The sequence below is a fragment of the Pezoporus occidentalis genome, unplaced genomic scaffold (genome assembly GCF_034315485.1).
Source record: "Pezoporus occidentalis ecotype Australia unplaced genomic scaffold, CSIRO_AGI_Poc_V1 ctg200, whole genome shotgun sequence".
NCBI classification, from domain to species: domain Eukaryota; kingdom Metazoa; phylum Chordata; class Aves; order Psittaciformes; family Psittacidae; genus Pezoporus; species Pezoporus occidentalis.
The window spans coordinates 2168451-2190093 of record NW_026913857.1 but is presented as its reverse complement, the minus strand read 5'-3'; the positions used below and the strand labels follow the sequence as shown (position 1 = coordinate 2190093).

The window sequence follows — 21643 nt, the reverse complement described above, 5'->3', positions numbered from 1 at the left end:
ACAGCAGTTCTAATAGCAATGATGTAATTTCTCTCTTCATCACCACAAGACAAAGCAGGTAGCGTAAGGTGTAGAACAGTTACAACAAAACAACAACAATATTTTTGTGTTTATGTGGCTAATGGTTGTTACAGACCTTTTTTCCTGCTTAGTATAAAAACTTCCTATTGTGATTGTGTTGTGGTTTAAGTCCAGTCAGTACCTCAGCACCACCCAGCTGCTTGCTCGCTCCCCCTTTATTCCTCCCTCATGGGTAGGAGAATTGAAACAATGTAAGCCCCAAGGTTGAGATAAGAATGGTCCAATAACTAAAGTATAATACAAAACTACTACTATGTGAAATAATAAGGGGGCAATATAAAAATAGATAAGGAAGGGGGGGGGGGGAATAAACACAAGTGATACACACCTGCTCACCATCTGCTGAGACCCAGCCTGACCCAAGCAGTGATCTGGGCCTTCTGGGTAACTCCCCCCAGTTTCTGTACTGGGCATGATGTGCTGTGGTATGGAATATCCCTCTGGCTAGTTTGGGTCAGGTGTCCTGTCTCTGCTTCCTCCTGGCTTCTTGTGCCCCTCCTCACTAGCAGAGCATGAGAGACTGAAAAGTCTTTGATCAGGGTAAGTGCTGTTGAGCAGTAACTAAAACACTGGTGTGTTATTCAGCATTGTTCTTAGACTAAACCTGAAACACTGCACTGCACCATCTACTAGGGAGGAGAAAAGTAACTCTTACAGCTGAACCCAGGACATTGTGTCAGGAGTGCAAAGATGCAAATTTGGGGTTTTTTACCATAACACCTTTCAAGTGCACTTGTACAGAGCTGCTAGGTCTGAATGGTACAGCCATGTGCTTGGAAAAAATGGAAAATTAAATAAAAGTCAGTTTCTGAGTGTTAAGTGATGTAAAGGGAGCTGAGCTCCTGGTGTTACCTTGGAGGTGGGTAAAACATAGCAAACCATTTCCGGAAGCCCTGGGAATGGTTATAGCTCACTTTTGAAGTCTGGGCCAGAAGCTAAGGCTACCAGCACCTATCCCTTGATGCCATCTGGTGAAACCTGCAGTTTTCTTCCTTTGCTGTTTCATTTTTAATCTTTCAGTGGAAGGAAATTACAGTGCTGAAGGGGGTAAGTGAGTATATGTTTAAATAGTTTGGGGTTATACCTTAAGAGTCCAACAGAGCATGGGACTGAGGGACCTCAAGCTAGGAGGAAAGGTGGATTCCTGGCCCAAGACTCATATATCAGAGGGTGTCCTGTGCGCTCAAGAGGACCTGTTTGAAGATGGCCCCGTTTGTGGCATCAGCTAAAATCTGAGGCAGCCATCGCCTTCCTGATGGTGATAAAGCGCGTGTCTGCTCACCGGAATAGTTTCCGTGCAGTGCGAGGAGCAACAGGCGACCAGCACCGGCAGGGCGAGGGGAAGGCGGCTGTATGATCATCGTTGGAAGCGGGGAGCGTGAGGCGCTTCAGGCCTGCACGTCCACCGCAGAGGCTGCACCTCGCTGGCCGCCGCCGAGCTGTGCTGAGGAGGGGGGTGCTGCTGATGGAGCCCTAATTGGGGTTAACGAAGGAGCCGGCGAACCCGCTCCGCTGCCCCCGCGCTGCCGGGCCCTGAGGAGCGAGCGAGGGCCCCGGGCCCCGCCCTCGGGCCGTTGGCGGCACCGCCCCCGCGCGCGGCGGCCGTTGTGGGCGGAGCGACCAGGGCGGGGCGGGAGCGGCGCTGGAGCGGAGCCCGGGGGCGGGCGGAAGGGAGGGAGGGGGAGCGGCGGCGGCGGGGGCGGGGGGAAGAGGCAGCAGCGGCGGCAGCGGCAGCATGGCGGCCGGGCGCGGGCGGCCGAGCGCGCCGCCGCCTCCTCCTCCACCTCCTCCTGCTGTTGCTCCGCCGGAGCCTGTGGGCCCGCTGCCCAAATAGCCGCCCTGCCCGGTCCTGCCCCGCCCGGAGAGCGCCCGGCCATGGAGCTCGCCAAGCCGGCCTTCCCCGCGCTGCCGCAGGCCAAAGAGGACTCTGAGGTGAGCGGCGGGGAGGGGGGGAGCTGCCAGCGGCTGCCGCTCAGCCTTGCCTTGGGAGAGTCGCTGCCGCGCCAGCCTCGTGCGCGCCCGGCCCCGTGTGGCACGGCTGCTCCCGACTGCCCCGCGGGGCCCTGTCTCCCGCCGGTGGGTCCCCGCCGGGTCGTGCTTGCCGTTCTCTTCCCCGTCCTCCCTTTCCCTTGGCCGCAGGGACCCCCCTGAGCTCTGAGCGCAGCCCCCGCGGGGCTCCACGGAGGCGCAGGTCCGTCTTGTCCCTTCTGTCCCGGTGTCACACCGATCCGCCCGCCGCTGTGCCACCCCCCGGGATCACCCACCACATCCCCTGGTCCTGCCTGCCCTTTGCTCCCTCCGAGACGCTCTTTCCTCCTGCATGTTCCCTTTGGGGTGCATCCGGCCTTTCCCTCCCTGCCGCCTGCCTGCTCTCGGTGCTCTTAGCGAGCCCTGCCTGCTGAAGAGGGGGTGTCAGCCTTCACAGAACCCCCGGGCCATCTCGGCTGACCGCTGCTCCCTTGGCTTTTGCCCTCTGGTAGTGGCCCCTCGTGTGTTCTTCAGTGTGGCACGGCCTGGCTGTTAGCCGCCCTTTTGCTTTCCACGGCATGTTCTCCCTTTGTATGGTCACCAGTCCTGTCCTCCATCTGCTGCTGGCTGCCTGCTTGCCTCTCTGTACGTGCAGAAAGGTAATGAGCTACTAGCAGTGAGGACCTGCATGCCCCCTTCCAAACAGTTGGTGTGCATGAACTCTTAGATACTCCAGAAACAGTTTGGCGCTCCAGTGAGTCTGTTGGGAAGGCATTTCAAGAGCCAAGGCTTCTCTGCAAACTAAGGCAGGTGGCAATATCTGCCAAGACTTAGTTGCACCCTGTGTTGTGTCAGAGGAGTCGGGCCAGTGTGGTGTCTGATTTCTGAACTTGGCTTAGCTTCTCAGTTCTGACCCTGAATACTGGTGGTGTGTTTTCATGTGTCACAGACAGCTCCGAGTGTCCCGCTTTGATAGCCTCAGGTACTTCATGCAAAATGTCACAGTGCTCATGTGGGAAGTTGATAGCATCTAAGCTCTTCAGAGGTCTATAGGTTGTTGTGTGTTTAATAAACAACAGTGTTAATTCCTGTTTTAAGAGAGCTATTGTTAAATGCTGTCATTGTGGTAAGTTACCTGAAATATGGAAAGTTACCGTGTCACTTTCAGTTTTGTTGTTAAGACTTAGTATTTTCTCTAGAGTGTGTTTAGAAGGAGGTGTTTCTAAGTTGTCTTGGCTGTTTTCAGAAAGCTGTGATCCGTTTGTATCTGAACACAAATTATATAGCACTCTGTGAGATTTATGACTTGGGGTTTTCTTAATATCTTTCCTTTGTGGAGAAACCGATCCTATTATTGACAGTTATTCTGAAAATGGTCAACTCAGCCCAGATGGCTTTTGGAACCTGTTATAACTAGAATGGCTGAAAAGGCATGTGCTGTTAAAACAGTTAAAAGCAGAAATCATTGCCAGTCTAACAATTCCTAGGTGGTGAAAACTGAAGTTATAATAGCAGTCAGAGTGGATTTTATTTTTTAGCTTTTTTTGTTGTTTTTTTTTTTCATGCTGTGTCTCTCAGTGGCATTATGTATAAAATGTGAGACCTTTGCAGGCTGCAAAACCAGAGCAGAGAATTTCAAGGACTGTTTTTTAAGCAAAACCCTAAGATATTTTTCTTCCCAACACCTTACATCTGTGTCTGACTTAATCAAAATACACTACAGTTGGAGTACCTGGGGGAAGCAGGAAAGTTAAACCCAGTGGGGAATGTCAGAGTTTTCTTGTGGAGCTAACCTCTGAAGCAAAGTGTAAGAGACTTCAGCCTTTGGCCCAGTTCTTAAGAAGATGCTTTGGTAAAGCAAACTGAGGAAAATAGTCATTCTGCCCACAAAATGCAGTTATTTATGGGAAGCTGCAGATTATCTCTTGTGTGTTGCAGTGAGGTGGTTCTCTAATGAGGAGTATTCTCCAGTAGTATTTCAGGGAGTTGGTTGTGTATGGTTTAATGGTGTCTTGGTAGATTTGAATTCAAGATATTGTGGGGAAGAAGGGGAGGGGAGACAACCTGGGGAGTCCCTGATTTACTTACTGATACAGGCTGCTCAAGAGTAAGGGCAACTTTGTGGTCATTGTAAGGCAATCTTAACTGCCACCGCCCACTCTCTTCTCCCTACTGACACTAATAACCATGTGACAGCTTAAATGATAACAGTAATAATAATTCCAAATCAGTGAGCTGATCTGGTTGTCTGCACAGCTCCATGCTCCCTAGTTGACACAAGAAAAGTCAGTGTGTGGGCAAGGCTATGTGACGGGTGACAGCAACCTACAGCTGGGTTGACTTAGGCAGACTGCAGACGTGTACTCTAAATAAAAAGGTCAGTTTCCTGGCCTGTAGATTGTTTGCAATGTCACTAATCCATACATAGCATTACAAATTGCTGGTGTTTTAAACTACTTGGCTATTTGTACTTTTTGGATGCTGGTGGTATTTCCCTGCTGGAGCGAGTTGTGCCACCTTTGCATTCCTAATCTGATACCATCTCAGCAGCTGCCCGAGCAGAAGCTGGTTCTTCTGAGAATTCTTGGTCAAATGTGCCACTTTGAGGTACACATATACTATGAGGCATGGGGGGAGTTCATTCAGGTGGTGAAACCGTATATTAAAAGCCAAGCACAGACAGGTACTGGCAAGCGTCTGCCACGCTTCGGTGTGTCAGTGCTGGCTGGCCTGTGATGCTTCCTCCAGCCTGCTCTTGTGCACTGAGTTGTCCAGTTCTGCAAGGTGAGCTAATGAGGTCTGGGATAAACCAGCTTCCATCTTTCACTGGTGAGTCTATAGCACTTAAAAGCCAAATGGCTTTTTACAGGTCCTTATGCCATCTGCTTCTAATTTTTGGATGTTAAAAATGTAACCCATCATTCTTGAAAAGCTGAAAAAAAAAATCTGCTATATGCCACGAATGGCTGTAAACTACATGTTTAATGATATTGAGTATGTCAAAGTCTTACAAGTAATAGTGATCTAAGCTTAGATTTATGTCTTTTTGTAAAATTGGCATGCTTTCCAAGGTAAGGCCTCAAAAATTTCTTAAATTTGAGAAGTGCTGTGTATTTTTTCTTTCCCCCAATATAAGCACGTATGGATAAAGACCTGTTAAAGGAGGTCGGGTTAGTAACGGTGCATGCTGCATATTAGCACTGAAGATGGTACTTTGTGAGAGATGGTAAATAAGGACTGTAATAATTCAAAGAATTTAATGGAAATTATTTTCCCATTAGATTGTAAACAAAAAAAAAGTGGAAAATAGTGCTAGGGTATATGTACTGGGAACACAGCAATAATTACCAGTTTATTTCTTTGTTAGAATATGAGCATACTTGTTTGCAAGCAGGCTGAGTAAACTAGTATTTGTGATGTATTTAGAATGGTTTTTAGAACTCTCCATGGTTTTTGTAATGGAATTATCAGCTTATTGACTAAGCAATCATATTTGCCTTTTTATTATGTGTCAAAACCAAGCTCTCTTTAGTGCATGATGGAATTTACATTTCTTGACAGCTGTATTTAGTCTGAATGCTAATGTATTTTTGACTGCTTTTTAAAACCCTGGTAGTGCAGTTCATCTAAAGGTGGAACAAATTTCTTAGCTTTTTTACTCTTACACAGAAATGCAAATAACCTCCTTAAACATAGTGGTTCCCCTCCTCTGCAGACTCTTTAAAATAAGTAGGAAGCCTGTATTAGAATATTTATTTTACCTGCCCACATAATAGAGCAAAAGAAATTTTACAACAATTGTGATGTTATGCTGGGAAATGTAAATCAGGTGACAGATTTTGATCACGACGCTGGGATACTATCAGCCTATTTTGCATAGATCAAAAGAAGTGCAATGTGACAGCTAAAGTCGAGCAGTCTTGTGGGCTGTGATGAACTTATGCCTTGCGTCTGTGGGAAGCCCATTGAAGTGCATAGGCACCCACACAGACATGAAGGGGGCTCACAACTGGAGCAGTTTGTAGAACTGGGGACTTAAAGTATATGTATATTTTTTTAATTAAATGAGGATTATGAAGAGACCTGCACATTCCTTGGCTGCCTCAGTGGAGCCCAGCTCACTAGGCTGTAGTTTAAAAAACAAAGGCATGAAAATAAGATACTTACTCCATTATAAACAATTCTCATAATCTGAGTTCACTTTTTCCTTTACCAGTAAAACTTGTTCATTAGGGCCCACTCTACAGATTCTTTGTAAAAAATGAATTGTCAAGACCCTTTATTGCAATGGGTATCAGTGGGGTGAAATATTACTAGAAGAAAATCAGATGGGTCTTGGCTTCTGTGCAAGTCTATTTAAACAAGAAAAGAAATGCAAAAAGTGTGGCAGTCCTGCCAGTTGTCTGTGTGCTTCAAAGAAGGTGAAGAATTCCACCTTTGTGGCTTTATTGTGCTTTAATAATTATAGAACCACAGAATAGTTTGGGTTGGAAGGGACCTTCAAATGTCATCTAGCCCATGCAATGAGCAGGGAAATCATCTAGATCAGATTGCCCAGAAACATGTGCAGCCTGGCCTTGAATTTCTCCAGGGATGGCACATCCGCCTCCTCTCTGGGGAAATCTGTTCTAGTGTTTTATTACCCCTATTGTAAAAAAAATAATCTATAAAATAAATTCAGTTCACACATAATGATATGAGTTCATGCAAACATTACCGCACTATGCAATGGTGCGTATGTAGTTAGCTAAGTGAGTTCCATCAGAACAGATGATCACTATAATGTCTCAGTTCTAAAGTAACAACAAAGATTGATTCTGTTATTGTTATCAAACACAGTACCACTTAAAAGTGCTGATGAGCCTGTGTGCTAATCGGTATTTCACAAGTTAGTAGAGGTATCTGTTTGGACTGATGTTACAGAATGGGACAAATAAGAAACGTTTGTTTCTTATCTGTATTATGTTTCTGATTTCCATTTAGTTGCCTTAGTCTACCTTTTATCCTTTTCTGTGGCTTGTGTTTCTCTTTGCTAAAATAACCTTTATTTTCCTGTTGTATGCTTCTTCCTTCCTCTCTCTGCTCTGTCATTCCCACCTGCTATTGTTTTTCCTCTCCACCTTCCTGCTTTTGTATTCCTTTGTATTTACAAAATCAAAAATGTCTGTACAATGAGAACTTCCCATTCTGAATACTCTGTACAAATAAACAGAAAGCACTGTTAAACACTGCTTCCCAGCTTATGTTTACCGTTCTTGAGACTGACTGAAGCAGGATCTCTGACCAAGGGGGGACTTGCTGTTACAGCAAAGCCCATCTAATAGCTGGCTTTGCTAAAAAGCAGCTTTACCCATCCTGCCAACTATCCATCCAACCATCCAGCATTGTCACCAGTTTTGTCCTAGTGCTTATCTGACCTGTGGTGACCTGGAGCGGGGAGCTTACTTGGTTGACAACCAGCTTTGCTAAAAAAGCAGTTAGTCTGGGGCCATTATAATTTCCTGAGCATGGTACCATAGGATTAAACAGCTGTGAAGGGGTGGGAATGAAACCTTGCCCTTGTTTGTAGTTCATTTTGAGGCTCTAAAGTAGCACGCTTTGCAGTGAGAGATGTGACAGTTTTCAGTAATATTCAGATATTTTTCTTTAATATGTTTTCAGTACTTCATTTTATGTTTTCTTGTCAGAAGATGGCAAATGAGTGTGCTCTGTTACTTGAAATACTTCAGTATTTCATGATTTTGCTTGACATTTGTTCTGTTTTACAAAAAGCTTTACTTTTGCGCAGGTCTTTAATGATAAAGTCCCTTCTCTCCCTTTTGTTTGACTATCAGCTCTGAGTATATTTTCATTTTCCAACATACTATCCAAAGTACTGTCAGAACCAAGATGTGATTGCTTTTAATTGTGTAAGTTAGCCTTAAAACTGCCTCAGTTACATATAAAGCTTTTGCATCAAGGTAATCATTAAGAGATCAGGACCCATCCACAATCCAAGCCGTAGCCTGCTTAAGGGGGGTGTGATAGCAGTATTGGCAGTTAATATCATCATGCACTCTGACTGTTCTGATTAGAACATTGTTTAGCTGAACTTTAATTTCCTATACAGAGTGGTCAAAGTTAGAGCTGAGAGATCAGTTAGCCAGAGCAGCTGAAGGAATTAAAGCAGGTCAATAGAATGTGTGGCTGTCATTGCCGTAACAGTTGTCTTCAGCTTGATTTCACAACTTGTGGAAGAGTGTTGTATCAAGTTTGGAGAAAAGACTTTGAGTGTTACAGCTTATGTGCATATTCCACTAGACAGGGAAACAAATTTAGGCAAGAGGATTCTGACAGCCCTAGATTTTTGAGGTACACAAGGAAGGATCAGTCACGGGGAAGTGTTACTGTGATGAATTGTGATAGGAAGAGAAATCAGTACAGAGAGGTAAGTGATGCTGTTAATCAGCAGCAAAAGAGCTGTTTTGAGTGTTGGAAAAGGGTCAGAAACCTGGTGTAGTTAGGTTAGTGTGCAGCTTTTCAAGAGGAATTGAAAGCAGGGAGAGTCGCTGCAGATGGTGGCTGCTGCCCAGGGATGCTGAACAGATAAGTGACAGCAGCTAAAATCTAGAAAAGATAGTGGATTCTCCTTCTTTAAACTACTGGTCTGATTTATTTTACTGGTGTTTTTTTTCTGCACCTTTGAAAGCATCTTCCTTCATCTAGGGCAGTCTAGTTTTCAGGCTACTAATTATAAGGCAGCAGGAGTTTAGCCGTAATGATGAAAGTGCAGTACTGTGGGTTGCCTTCCAACTAAAGCTGAGCTTCATCAGAGACCAACTGGGATATACTGACTAGAATATGCCTTTTATATGTGGGAATTAGATGAGTCTTCAGATGTCAACTGTCAGGAGCCAGTTAAGCAATTTCACTACATTGCTTCTGGTGAGGCATGTGCAGATTACACAATGTACCTTGCTATGCTGTGTTTAAAAAGCAGTCATTGGTTTTGTGCAGATGTTGAGCATAGACAAGTCTCAATGTTAGGGATGTGAAACTAATACAAAATTCATTTTATGAATTTTTGAGTCCTAGCCAAGGTCACTCGGGGAAAATCCACATGTACAGGCATTTGCACGTGTCAGTGTAAGACATTAGGGGAGTTTTGCCATTAAACTGTTCTTCTAAAGAAGAACAGGTATAGTTATGGCAAAATACCAACAAAATAACCATAATTGCTGGCAAAGTAATTCTCTGTAGTTTAGATATTGGTTACCAAGAAGCAATTTGTAATATATGCAAGTCTTACACATTCTTATCGTCAGTTTATTTCAGTTAGAGGCTGGCTGTAGATGGGGAAGGGAGGGCTTTGAAACATGCTTCACTCCCTTTTCTCTTGCCAGTCAGTCCATTTTGGGACAGTAGTTGAAGTGCTTTACGTAGTCCCTGGCATTTTATTTGTGTGAATCCAAAACAGCAGATATGTGCTGTGAACACCCTCAGCAGAACAGCTGCGCTGTCTGTTGAACTTGACCATCAGTGAATCACAGTCAAGCTTGGGAAGGTCTGTCAGAGGTGAGTGGCTCCTCTTTTCAGAGTTTTAAAGACTTTGGAGTTGTGGGGGTTAATTTTTGCATTCTTTCTCTTTACTTTTGTGTCTTGTGAGAATTGAAGGTGGTGTTTTGGTGTTTCCCGGGAAGTTGTTGCCTTTTCTGAAGAGCCTACCAAGTACCTAGCAGCAAGGTCTGCTGTTACTTTATCCAGCTCTGGCATCATCAGTTGTTTTCTTAGCAAAAATCTTGTATTTGATCTCTCAAAAACAAACTTTCAGTTGTTATTTGTCTGATGGGTGGTTCAGACAGTGTGGAAAACATGATTGATGAATGAATTCCTTAAAATGAGACCTATGCTTGGGCTCAGCTTACATTCATAGATTTACTTTTACATAATTTTGCACTGGAATAATCTTGTGGTGTTGGTTTTAGACACCTTGAAGGGTTGTCAGGAATCACCAGAGTCACTCTCAGTAGTTTGTGTACTTGTTTCAGATTAAATGTTTTCTGCCTACATCACCTTTCAGATATCTATTTTGTAAACTAAATCCCACTGAAAACTGTATCTTTTAAGCTTCTTGATGAACACTGAAGACTAATGTCTGGAGCCCATACTAACATTTTTTTCTTGTTCAGAACATCTGTGGCATCTGTTGTCTTTTGGGTGTTGATTTTCCTTTGGACTGTATATTGCTAAGTTTTCACCTACCTACTTTGCACATTTTACAGCTGTTGGGACTAGCACAGTTTCCTGCTTCTGATGCATTTGAAAGAAATATTTGTAATGTTAAGTCTCCTTACCCCAAAGTGGTGATGAATTTGTGTTGTTATTATGCTCCAGATTAAGACTTCTAAATTCTACAAATAGCATAATAAACCCACTGAAGTGTTTAATACTCCTGGAGTATAGCTGAAGCTTTTCATAGTTTATTACTGTTGCTTTTATACTTGAGAAAAATTGGTTTTTCTTGCTTTTTGATGAGCAAATGATGCTTTTGTATATGCAGTGAGACACCTGGGTTATGCTACTAAACACTCTCATATTAACCCAAATATCTCTATCTGTGCCCAAAGGATACAGTTCTGTAAATGTCATCCTTTTGTCACAGGTTTTCTAATTTCTACTATCAGGAGATTTTATTATTACAGCTGAAACATGCAGAAGTAATTTAGCTGCATCTCTGTATCTTTAGCAAAGGCGTTGTCAGTGCATTTATTTCTCTGCTTGTACTACCATTTTAGGTTGTAGTCAAAGAATTGTTTTGAGTTGCTTAATGTTTGTTTGCTTTCTCAGAAATACTTTCCCAGACACAATTCAGGTGGTTTCCAGAATATCTTTATTGATACTAATCCCCTCTATAATTCCACCTCTAAGAGCTAGCAAAACCTCCCTGTGTTTGGGGGAAGCACTGGATTTTTGAGTGTCTTAGTAAAAAGAGGGTTAACATGCAATACCAGTACAACTGCAGGTGCTGGGGTGGACAGTGTTGCAGTTTGAGGTTTATCTTAGTGGAATCCTGAGCTTGTTTCAGAGGTGGAATATCCAGAGTTTTAACTTTCTCATAGTTTTGAGGAGAACATAGCAAGAGTGACATACGGCAATGTTTTTTCTTAGCTGCTGGTGTGTGTGGAGTGAACAACAGAGTTATGTAAATATATGTATGCATTTGATTTGATATGCTTTAACTATTTCTTTTTATTCTTTTTTTCCCCCTCCAGCTGGTAACTGTGATCTCAGATACAACTCCTTCGTGTGTGAGGGTCAGAGAATGAGTAAGAGCCTGTTAATAGAGGACGGTGGGAGTTGGAAAAAAGGAAAGACAGGAATAGAGCCTGCCTGGACATTTTTCTGTTCAGCTTTGGCAGTTCTGTAAAGTAGAGCGAAGGATAGAGATGTTGATCCTGGCATTTGCTTTGGGCAGTTCTGATACATTGAGGTGAATGATAGTAAACAGTTGAGGTGTTTCCCAAGTAGTGAACCCTCACAGACTGAGAGAGGGTCTGAGGTTCTATGGAAGGGTGTGATGTGCTATCTGTAAATTAAGAGAAGCATCATGTCCTTGTGGCTGAACACAAGTGTATGCATTTACTGTGGAAGGATCCTTCCCAGTGTAACTGTCTGGGGTGGAGAAAAGTGGAGATTCACTTTAGTGGCTTGCTGTGCTCATGGAGAGCGTGAGTTTCTAGAATTGTTAATCCTAAATACTCAAAATACAGTTAGTTTGAATGTATTGGGTGGGGCAGTGTAGTCTCTAAGGGAGTTACCTGCTTTACATGTTATCTTCTAACTGTTTTGTCAGTGGCGGTAGGAATGTGCCGGGCAAAATGTAGCTGGTACAGAATGTTCTAAAGCCGCCTTCCTTTCTCCTTTTTTTTGTTGACCTTTTTACTCCAGGGGGAAGCTTCTGGGCAGAAAGCTGAGGTGCGGATGTACAACACTGGGTGTTCTGCACCAGCTGGTTCACTGATAATGTAGTGAGCTTGAGGCTTCTTCATATTAGCTTTCAAAACAGTGTTCTTTGCGCATGAGTGTTCCTGGTATCTGTGTGGAGAGTTAGCAGTGAGCGTAAGCACCATGCCTGGTGCGTAGCAGGTAGCTTGTACAGTATGAGAAAATAAATTCCAAGTTATTTCTATGTCATGCCAGTACAGATCTCTGCCTGAATGTGTTTTTCCCCTTGTGTGTATATGTAGTTATGTTTTATTTTATTTTTAAGGATTGGACCTATCCCATGAGGAGAGAGATGCAGGTATGACACGCTTTCATTTACCATTTCAGTAACAAAACATGTTGTGTTCAGTGAGTAGAAGAAAGTGCCCTACAAGGGAGCAGGTACCAGAATTAGTCTTGAGGGGTAAAGTGTCAAGCAGCACCATGCAAGAGATGAGGATTGCTAGCTCAGAGTGCAGCTGGGCTTGGATATCTGCTGTACAAAGACTTAAAAAAAAGTAGTAATTTTGTCCTTCAGAATCCCCCAAATACTACATTTTTAACTTCGTGAATGTTCTTAGGAGATGACTGCTAAAAATATATTGGCTTTGCTTTTTAACTTAAATTTGGTTGGAAGTAAGTGTTCTCAAGTAGGACGAGCAATTAAAATTTTCCTACCATGGTGTCAGCCAAATCTTTGCACAAACAGACCTACATGTCTCTATTGGTGGGGCGATAAAGGTTTAAAAATGTGTATTTTCCTACTACTAGGACAAAGCTAGCAGACTCACCATGTGTGTATGATTTATCATGTGTGTATCTTTTACCATGAGAGCAATTTGAAATTAATTGCAAGACACGATTATATACAAACTTAAAGTCCCCTTCATTTGATCTGGGGCTGGGTAAGATGCAGTAATCAAACTGGAACTTTGTCCAAATAAAGGACTTGATTCCTGTTCCAAAACAAGATCTACTGCAGAAAGATAATGTTTCTTTTATTTTACCAAACTGATTTTTTCCACCTTATCCTGTTATAAATGACACTTGATAACGCATCCCACTAATGTGTAAATCTCTTTTCCATGGCCATAGTCTGAATTGATGTATTATTTCAAATAATATTGACTTGGTATTAAATGTCTGTGTTCTTCTGCCTCCTAGGAAATTTTACCTGGGTTATTTTTAGGCCCATATTCTTCAGCTATGAAAAGCAAGGTATGATTTTCAGAATAGTGTCTCGTAAGGAAACTTTGCTGTGGTGATTTGATTTGTTACTGTGGCAATGTGTTTGTGTGTTCATCTGTATGGGTGTAAATTTGGCTGCAATCCTGAACTGGAACATGAAGGATGCCAGTGCAGAAGTAATACATGGTACATTTATGGAATGGCCCTTTTAGCCTGTGGGATTGTCTGACTGGGGCTGGTGTCAATGCCTCCCCTTTTCAGGGTGAATCTGAAATGCCCTCTCAGGCACATGCTGGGCAGTTGACACTTAGAAGACTCTTTTCCTTCACAGTGTTGTGAGCTAAAGGGTTACTTCAGGAAGAAATAATTCCTAAAAAATAGCCCTGATGAAATTCTTTTCATGTGGCCCGAAGTTTGGGATGTGTTCATATGCACACACATGTGCTCTCTCAGTTCAGCTAGTCAGCTCTAACTGCTCCTTACAAACCAGAAGTGCCAATTTGAAGTGACTTGCACACTAATTGCAGTGAGTGTTCATGAGTGACCTTTTTGTGCTATAATTGAGTCTTATAATCAAGCTTGACTATAACTTTTCTTAGGAAAAGGTGAATAATTTGAGACATGCATGTTCCCGATCAGGCAATCTATTTCCTTTGCAAAAGCATTGCAACATAAATCACGTATGTGTGAGCAGGAACTTGCACATACACAATAAATAAGGTGAATTGCATCTACAACAAAGTCAAGCACTGCTAAGACAAAGCTTGTATCTGCGAACTTACCTCATAGTTTAAATGATCTTGCTTTCAGTGGTCTGATTCCAACAAGAATCCAGTGTTGGATGTAAATTTCTACATCATGTAGGGACTTGCCATTTCATGCAAAGTGAAAGGTGGGCCAAGACAAACAAGTTCATTGAATGCCTTCTTTACTGCCTGTTCTTTTTGTCATTGTCACGAATGCCTTTTCTTGCAGCTCCTAATAGTCGTGTCTTGTCTTTTTTTAAATACAACATTTTTCACAGTATGCTTTGAATACTAGAAAACCAGCTCTGGCTTTCCTTGAACCCTGTTGTGTATTTAGGCATAGCTTTTCTTCTATTGCTCTGCAATAGATGGATTCCATAATTTTAAAAATAAGTGTGCGGTTTTGTTTTTCCACAGCTACCTATACTTCAGAAACATGGAATAACCCATGTAATATGCATACGGCAAAACATCGAAGCAAACTTTATTAAACCAAACTTCCAACAGTTATTTAGGTGAGAAATGATCAAGATTTTCTGTGTTAGTGTTCTTTCCAAATATTTTCACATTGTCAAAACCTTTTGAAAAATGTGCTAAGGCGTAGACATACTCTTAAATCCAAACCATATTCATCCTAATAAACTCCAGACATAGGCAAGTCTGCAAATGAGAAGTATCCATTACCTTGCAGTAACTGAGAGACGTGAGACCCTGCTTGGAGTACCGTGTGCAGTTCTGGTGTCTCCAACATAAAAGGGATGTAGAGCTGTTGGAGTAAGTCCAGAGGAGGCCACAAGGATGATAAGGGGGCTGGAGCACTTCCTGTATGAAGACGGGCTGAGGGGAAGTTTAGCTTAGATATAAGGAAGAAGCTCTTTACTGTGAGGGTGGTGAGGCACTGGAATGGATTGCTCAAAGAAGTTGTGAATGCTCCATCCCTGGCAGTGTTCAAGGCCAGGTTGGACAGAGCCTTGGGTGACATGGTCTAGTGTGAGGCATCCCTGCCCATGGCAGAGGGGTTTGGAGCTAGATGATCTTAAGGTCCTTTCCAACCCAAACCTTTCTATGATTCTTTAACTGTCTAGAGGTTTAAAGCTGTTAGTTGTGAGTACAGTTTCTCCTGCTAATAAAACATTTGAGGTAACTTAATCAGAATGGTACCTCTGAAAAAGTTGCATAAAGCCCCAGAAAAGAACCCTGACCCATATTTACAAACTGATGGGGAGCATGTGAGTGTGTAGTACTCTGCTTTTAGACTTGTCTGTAGCATAGCACTTGTGAATTTCTTCTCTGAGATGTGATTTTTGTCAGGGGATATCAGAGCAGGTTCCTCACATCCTTTTTCATAAGGACAGCTCCAGAGGTTGCTTCACTGTAGAAATTCTTGATCTCGGACAAGAAAGTACAGCCAGGAGAGTAGTGCTAGCTTCCTTCTGCAGGTTTGAGTGAAATGAGGTTGAATCAGCTGTACAGGGACTTGTAGCAACAACTCAGTAGTACTGTGTACTCATAGCAACTGTTTTCATTGTAGGTATTTAGTCTTGGATATTGCAGATAATCCAGTTGAGAATATAATACGATTTTTCCCCATGGTAAGTATTTGTGTGTTCATGTGAATGGATTGGGAATGGAGTTGCCCAGTGAGTTTTCTGAACTAAAAAATACTGGTTTCAAATGTGAGATACCCAGTCAGAGGTTCCTGGAGGGGCTGAGAACTCTTATGTGACCTTATTGCCACATTAGTAAGTGTAATTAACATATTTTTACAAGTATAGACACTGAGGCAGAATTCAAAGGGCTGTATCTTATGGTCTTGGGGAGGGGGAAAAGGGAGGAGTAAAAAAGACTGGTCTCAAAACAAAGAAGGTCAAGAGAGGATGCTGGAGAAAGTGGCCTGTAGGAAACTTGCTTTTTGAGCTCAAGAGTATTTATATCTCTTGTATCAAATTCAACAGGATATCAAGCAAAGTTCAACAGAAAATAGGAACTAGATAGTGTAATTAAGTTTTACAGCATCTTGAGGCATGTTTAGTGGAGTTAAAAGGTAGCTTTACATTAAACAGTATACATCACATACTAACATTTGGAAATAGAATAAACGCCTTACATTTCACCTATAGTTTTATATCTTTAGGTTAGGTTTTTTTGGTCCTTCCCCCACCCAAACCAACCAACCAAAGCTCTTCTCTGCCATATGCAGGTAGGGCAGTGGTCATGTTTTTGCAGAACAAGGCACCAGATCAGTTGATGGCTTATGGCTTTTTTTAAAGTGTAATGCCATTTAATCAAACATCTTTGCAAATCTTGCAGCTCTGTATTGGTATATTTTTAAGTCTAGTCTGAGCTTTCCCTACAATAAGTTATTTAGCTTTTGCTTTTTGTCTAATCAGCTGTTTCAAGCTGGCAGTATTCCACAGACCTCATTACATCATGTCTCACAGATCAATTAGACCTACTTCTGTAACTGAAAATACCATTGTGGAACTTTGCTACTGACACCTGTGTGTTCCTAGGGGTCCAGGCTGTATTGCTGCTGATGTGTGGGGGATGTTTGTTTGTGGTTTTGTTGTTTGGGTTGTTTTTTTTTTTTCCCCAACTGCTCAGCAAACATGTTTGGAAGTTACTTTTTATGATAGTGACATAATATGTGCCATAGTGATTGTAAAAAGCACAGTAATGGAACTTTATGCATTTTGTTTCTGGCTTCACATTAATTTTTCACTGACAATTTTATGGATAGTTAAATGTACAAAAGAAATAATGTCCAGTTGAAGTGGTGTCTAAGTCTATATAAATAGATCTGTATAAGAGTGTGTTATTGTCATTTTATATAAAGACAGATAAAATTCTGCCAAATTTAAGTGCAAGTAGCAGTAACATCTAAAACAATGTGAAACTCTGAGTCTGTTTCTTTTTTGTAGACTAAAGAATTTATTGATGGAAGTTTACAAAGTGGAGGTAAAATCATTAATTTTTTTCCTTTGTTTACTAATATGTTATTAAAGCTTTAAAACTTAGTGATCTGTATTAGAGGCTCTTAAATATTAGGTTTTCTTATATTTGTGGGTTTATTGTGCTTGAACTATCAAAGTTCATAGCAAACTGATCTTTCCTTTGCCTCCTACTGGAAAACAAACTTTGGCTATCTGGGGTTTGGGTTGGTTCCCCCCTTTTAAACACAACTGTGTTCTGTGCATGAAGTTTTTTGTCCTCTCACTAATGCAGGGCTAAAAATCTGCATTGTGGTCCTGGAATGCAGGTTCTGCTACTCAGAATCCTCTGAGGCAGGGATCTGTGCTTCTCTATCCCAAGGCAGTAATGGGCAAAGTGTAGTTAGTAATCCCGAGTGAAATAAGACGCAACTTTTATTTTTGGGACGTACCTTCCTTCTGTGTAGTTCTCCATAATGAGGACAAAACCCTACATTTCAAAGAATTTTCTACAGTCTATACAAGTTGTTTGTTTGTTTTTCCTTCTTAGGAAAAGTTCTTGTCCATGGAAATGCAGGGATTTCTAGAAGGTAGGAAACCATCCAGCCTGCTTACTCTCTTTTTTTTTTTTTTTTAAACAATGGAAACATCTTTTACTAATGTTTTTCTTTGTTTCTTTTCAGTGCTGCCTTAGTTATTGCATACATAATGGAAACATTTGGGGTGAAGTACAGGTAAGAGCAGAGCATGGTCACATAGTTAACCATTTGCCTGAAAAGGCTGGAGTGAGAGAGCACTTAGTACTGATAAGAGGCCTAACATATCTGTAGGCATTAATGTTTTAATTCAAGTGGTGTAAGCAAATAGTAACTTCGGAGGGAACTTAAACAGTTGTGTATTGATGCATAACCCAGTTAGCTACTGAGATTGAATGAAGACTGTACATGGGGCAGATCATTCCATTTCACTTCATTGTAGATCTGTTTACATCCTTTCTTCAAGAAGCAGGTACCTGCTGTTAATGGAAACAGGATACCAGCCTAAGCAGGCAGATGCCTCGCTGTAAAACTATAGGAAGGGCCCCAAGAGGCTGTTCTAAGTAGTGTGTTGAGAACAGGCCAGCAAGCCGACAACTGTAGGTAGGCCTGGGCAAATAGTATTTTACAACTAGTATTATTTTACACTTCCGCCCAAACAACTTCAGTTGTATAAACTGGTTCTGAGGAACAGAGGCTGTATATTTCCTAAGAACTGGTAATTGGAAGGAAGACTCCTGAAACCACACAGACTTCTGTCACTGTCTGTTTTGCACTCAAGTATTTTCTCTCTCCTTCTCTTTTTAAGGGATGCATTTACTTACGTTCAAGAAAGAAGATTCTGTATTAATCCGAATGCTGGATTTGTCCATCAACTTCAGGTGCCTTTTAGGGTTTTGGGTTTTTTTGTCTGGTCATAACTCAGAAGCCATTTGATGAATCATCTTCATACAAAACAGATGTTTCTACTTAGGTTTAACATTTACTGTAAAAGTATGCTTCAAGTAAATGTCAGAAGCTAAAGTAGAGCTTGGGAGGAAGATGAGTGGGTACCCCACTTCATTACACTTAAGCTTTAGACAAAGCAAATCCAGGAAGGGAGGAGAAATAAAAATCCTGGTTTGTGCAGTGATTAAGAGGCTCTGAAACAGCTTAATTGATGGCTAAGGAGAGTGCTGGGTCACATGTGAAAATGCTGTGGTATGCATTGGTGTCTGGACACTCGCATTCCTAGGTGATGAAATTCACAAATCTGAAACAGCAAATAGTGGTATCATAAAGTTGCTTTATTATAGTCAAGGAGTCTGTTGGGTGAACGGTGAGCAAGCATCAGGACAGTATGCTGAAACAGGGTTGCAGTGTCTCTGCTATTACTTCAAGATGATGAGTATCTCCTGAGGGGTTTTTTGACTGGGGGTTTGTTTTTTTTAAAGTAACTCCTGGAAAGAGTTATTGTGTAGTACTGAAAGTGTGACAGGTCACTAGACACAACTTGAAGGCCGTGGTTTGTCCTTGTAACAGATCTGTGAAGCTACTGTATTCTAAGTTTGGTTTGTTTCTACTGTCCAAATTGGGAGCAACAATTTCTCTGAACATTCTCACAGAAGTTTTGGCTTTATTTTGTAGTGAAAGTTTACTTTGTTCTCTTTTGCTCTTTTTTCCTGATGTTTTTGTCTTTCACATCAAAGCTGCAAAGAACTCTCCTGTAAAATCTCTGCCTTACTCTATAGGCTACTCTCTAGACCATCTTAGTGAACTCTCTGAATTAGTCCTTCTTGTCCTTACAAAGCGTTATACTAAATTAATAGCGATGTGTATTATTAAACTTTTTCAGGAATATGAAGCCATCTATCTAGCAAAATTAACCATCCAGATGATGTCACCACTGCAGTTGGAGAGATCCCTCGCAGTTCCAGCTGGTACTACAGGTCAGAAGCTGCATGTTGTGTGTGATGCCGCCTGTCTTACGTGGTGTCATGAAGTGACTCTTGTACTCCCTAAGTGAACCTCCAGCAGCAGCAAATCTCCAACTTTTGGGAAGGGGATGGCTGCAGTTGGTGTGTAAATGATGTTCAAACTTCAGTGTGCAGTATGCGTATTCTGTTTTCTTATGTTTGAACTTCCTTCCCTGTGGCATTTTCTGCACTTCCGCACCATGCTGGAGAAGGGCCCTGTCCCTCAGAAACCCTGAGTGTGCTGGAGGAATCAAGAGTGACAGGTTGAAAGCAGCCAGTGTTCATGATGTGATTGCTGCTCTTGAAATAAAGGCAGTTGCTCTGAAAAGTGTTTTGTTGTGTCTTTGAACAGTTAATGGGGGATGAGGGCATGTAAAAGCTGTTTTCTCAGTCATATAAAGGTGTGCCAGTAGTAACCCCTGCTGAGAGTCAGTGGAAATGGAGTCTGGGGGAGATGTAAAGGGAGTGCAAGAAATGACAGATTCTAGGAAATTTCCTTTCCATGTGGAGAAATGTGAGGAAAGCAGAGTGGTGTCAGCATCTGGCTGTCCAAAAGCAGAATGTCTTCAAAGGGCAGAGTCCCTGCCAGAAGACAGTAACAACTGCCCTGTAGTCTTCCTCATAGCTGTGTACTGTAAGAGCTGATCTTTTCAGATGTCTCCTCCTTCCTTTTGCCTTTTGCAGGAAGTTTAAAGCGAATGCACGAAGAGGATGAAGAACTTGGAACCGTGCATGTGGCAGCAGCACAGAATGGATGATATTTGAGGACAAGCACTGTTTTTATGGTGAATTCCTGCCGAGAAAGGTGAAGAAAACTAGGAGAAAAAGAAAACAGAGTTGTAAGCAAAACAATGAACACACACATAGCTTCCTTTCAATTACATGTTGCTTCCAGATGTAAATCTGCCTCTGCAACACACTAAGCATCATTTTTAAGATGTTGGACTTCTTGAATGAATAGATGGCACTGATTGTTTTACTCCTTTTTTACACTTTACAGTTTTATTCTAAACCAAGATTTTTGGACTTGCAAAGAGGTATTATTGCAATAATGCACTTTTCATACTTGAAATTTCTTTATTTGTATGATATAAAGTTATTACTTTAAACAAAATGCAAGCTGGGGGGGATTTGTTTATAAAGTTATTTGTGTAATTTATAACAAGAGACTTTAGTAAAGAAAAAGTTTGCTAAAACTCACCTTGTTCTCAGTATATATTATGGTCATGCTTGTAGAAATGTGCTTTATGAACTTCACTGTGCACTACTACTGGCAATTGAGCAACAGCAGTGATATAACGGGTATGTAATTCTTTACCTTGTTATAAACCTCACTATATCTGAATTATTTTGAGGCTGACACTCCGAGATCAATTTGAAACAAAATACCTCTAAAAACCTCACCTTGTTTTATGTAAGTTCAGCAATACTGATTACTTAATGAAATAGTCATGTGCTGAATTAATAGAGAGCAGCTACCGATTTTACACACATCAAGACTGAATTCTCTCAGCTAGTGCTGAAAAGCTGCTTGTTAAATTAGTTACAGGATTATTTAAATTGAACAAAACAACATGATCCATCTCTCTAGTAGAATAGAACATCTTCAAACTGGTATTGAGGTAGTAGTTCCCTTTGTAAAACAACAATTGCATCATTGGAGGTAAAATTTGGGTTGATGCCTGATAATTGAAGCCCAAAGCATTGGCCATAGTAGTATCAAGAGGCAAAGGATTCACCACAGCTCTTCTAAAGCTTTAGAGTGAAGTAAGGCTGCACTATCAGTGCTTTGAAGTTCTCAAATTGGGAATCTCCAAGGCCATGAAACTCTTCTCCCTTCCTAGCAGCATTGTGATAACCTCTGGTTTGCAAGGACTGTCCCTGTTCTGCATCTCTGCTTGGTTTGCCAATCAGTCTGTTGCAGAAAAGATGTGAATGAAATGATGGCTCCTTAAGAGCACTGTGATGACTGAGCAAATGATGGAGCTGTTAGAAGAACTTGTGTATTTGGGAAATCTGAACTTGTTATTAGACTGTATTTTAACAGGGCTCAGGAGAGCTGAATCAATATAAAAAGCACCCAGGGATCCGAGCATCCAGCTCACTCGCTGCATGCTGATACAGCTGTTTGTCTCAGAACAAGCAACCTGTGGGACAGGGACTGTGAGGGCAGATATCCTTGAATTCCAAGGCATGAGCAGCCATTTTGTACTGTGAGGATCATTTTCATACTGCTGTCTTCTGTAGGGTTATCCAGCAGCTTGTTTACTTTGTAG

The 21643-nt window shown here is 41.8% G+C and overlaps 1 protein-coding gene across 1 annotated transcript; it reads left to right on the top strand.

The window, feature by feature from the left end:
• The first annotated feature begins 1718 nt into the window (after positions 1-1718).
• Positions 1719-20567, top strand: STYX (serine/threonine/tyrosine interacting protein). The gene is made up of 11 exons (XM_062618488.1): positions 1719-2013; positions 12299-12331; positions 13177-13230; positions 14364-14461; positions 15478-15538; positions 16868-16904; positions 17427-17466; positions 17560-17610; positions 18221-18293; positions 19247-19340; positions 20052-20567. Exons 1-11 carry the CDS (start codon positions 1957-1959, stop codon positions 20123-20125), a joined length of 672 nt encoding a protein of 223 aa, XP_062474472.1. The 5' UTR covers positions 1719-1956; the 3' UTR covers positions 20126-20567.
• Positions 20568-21643: the final 1076 nt, after the last annotated feature.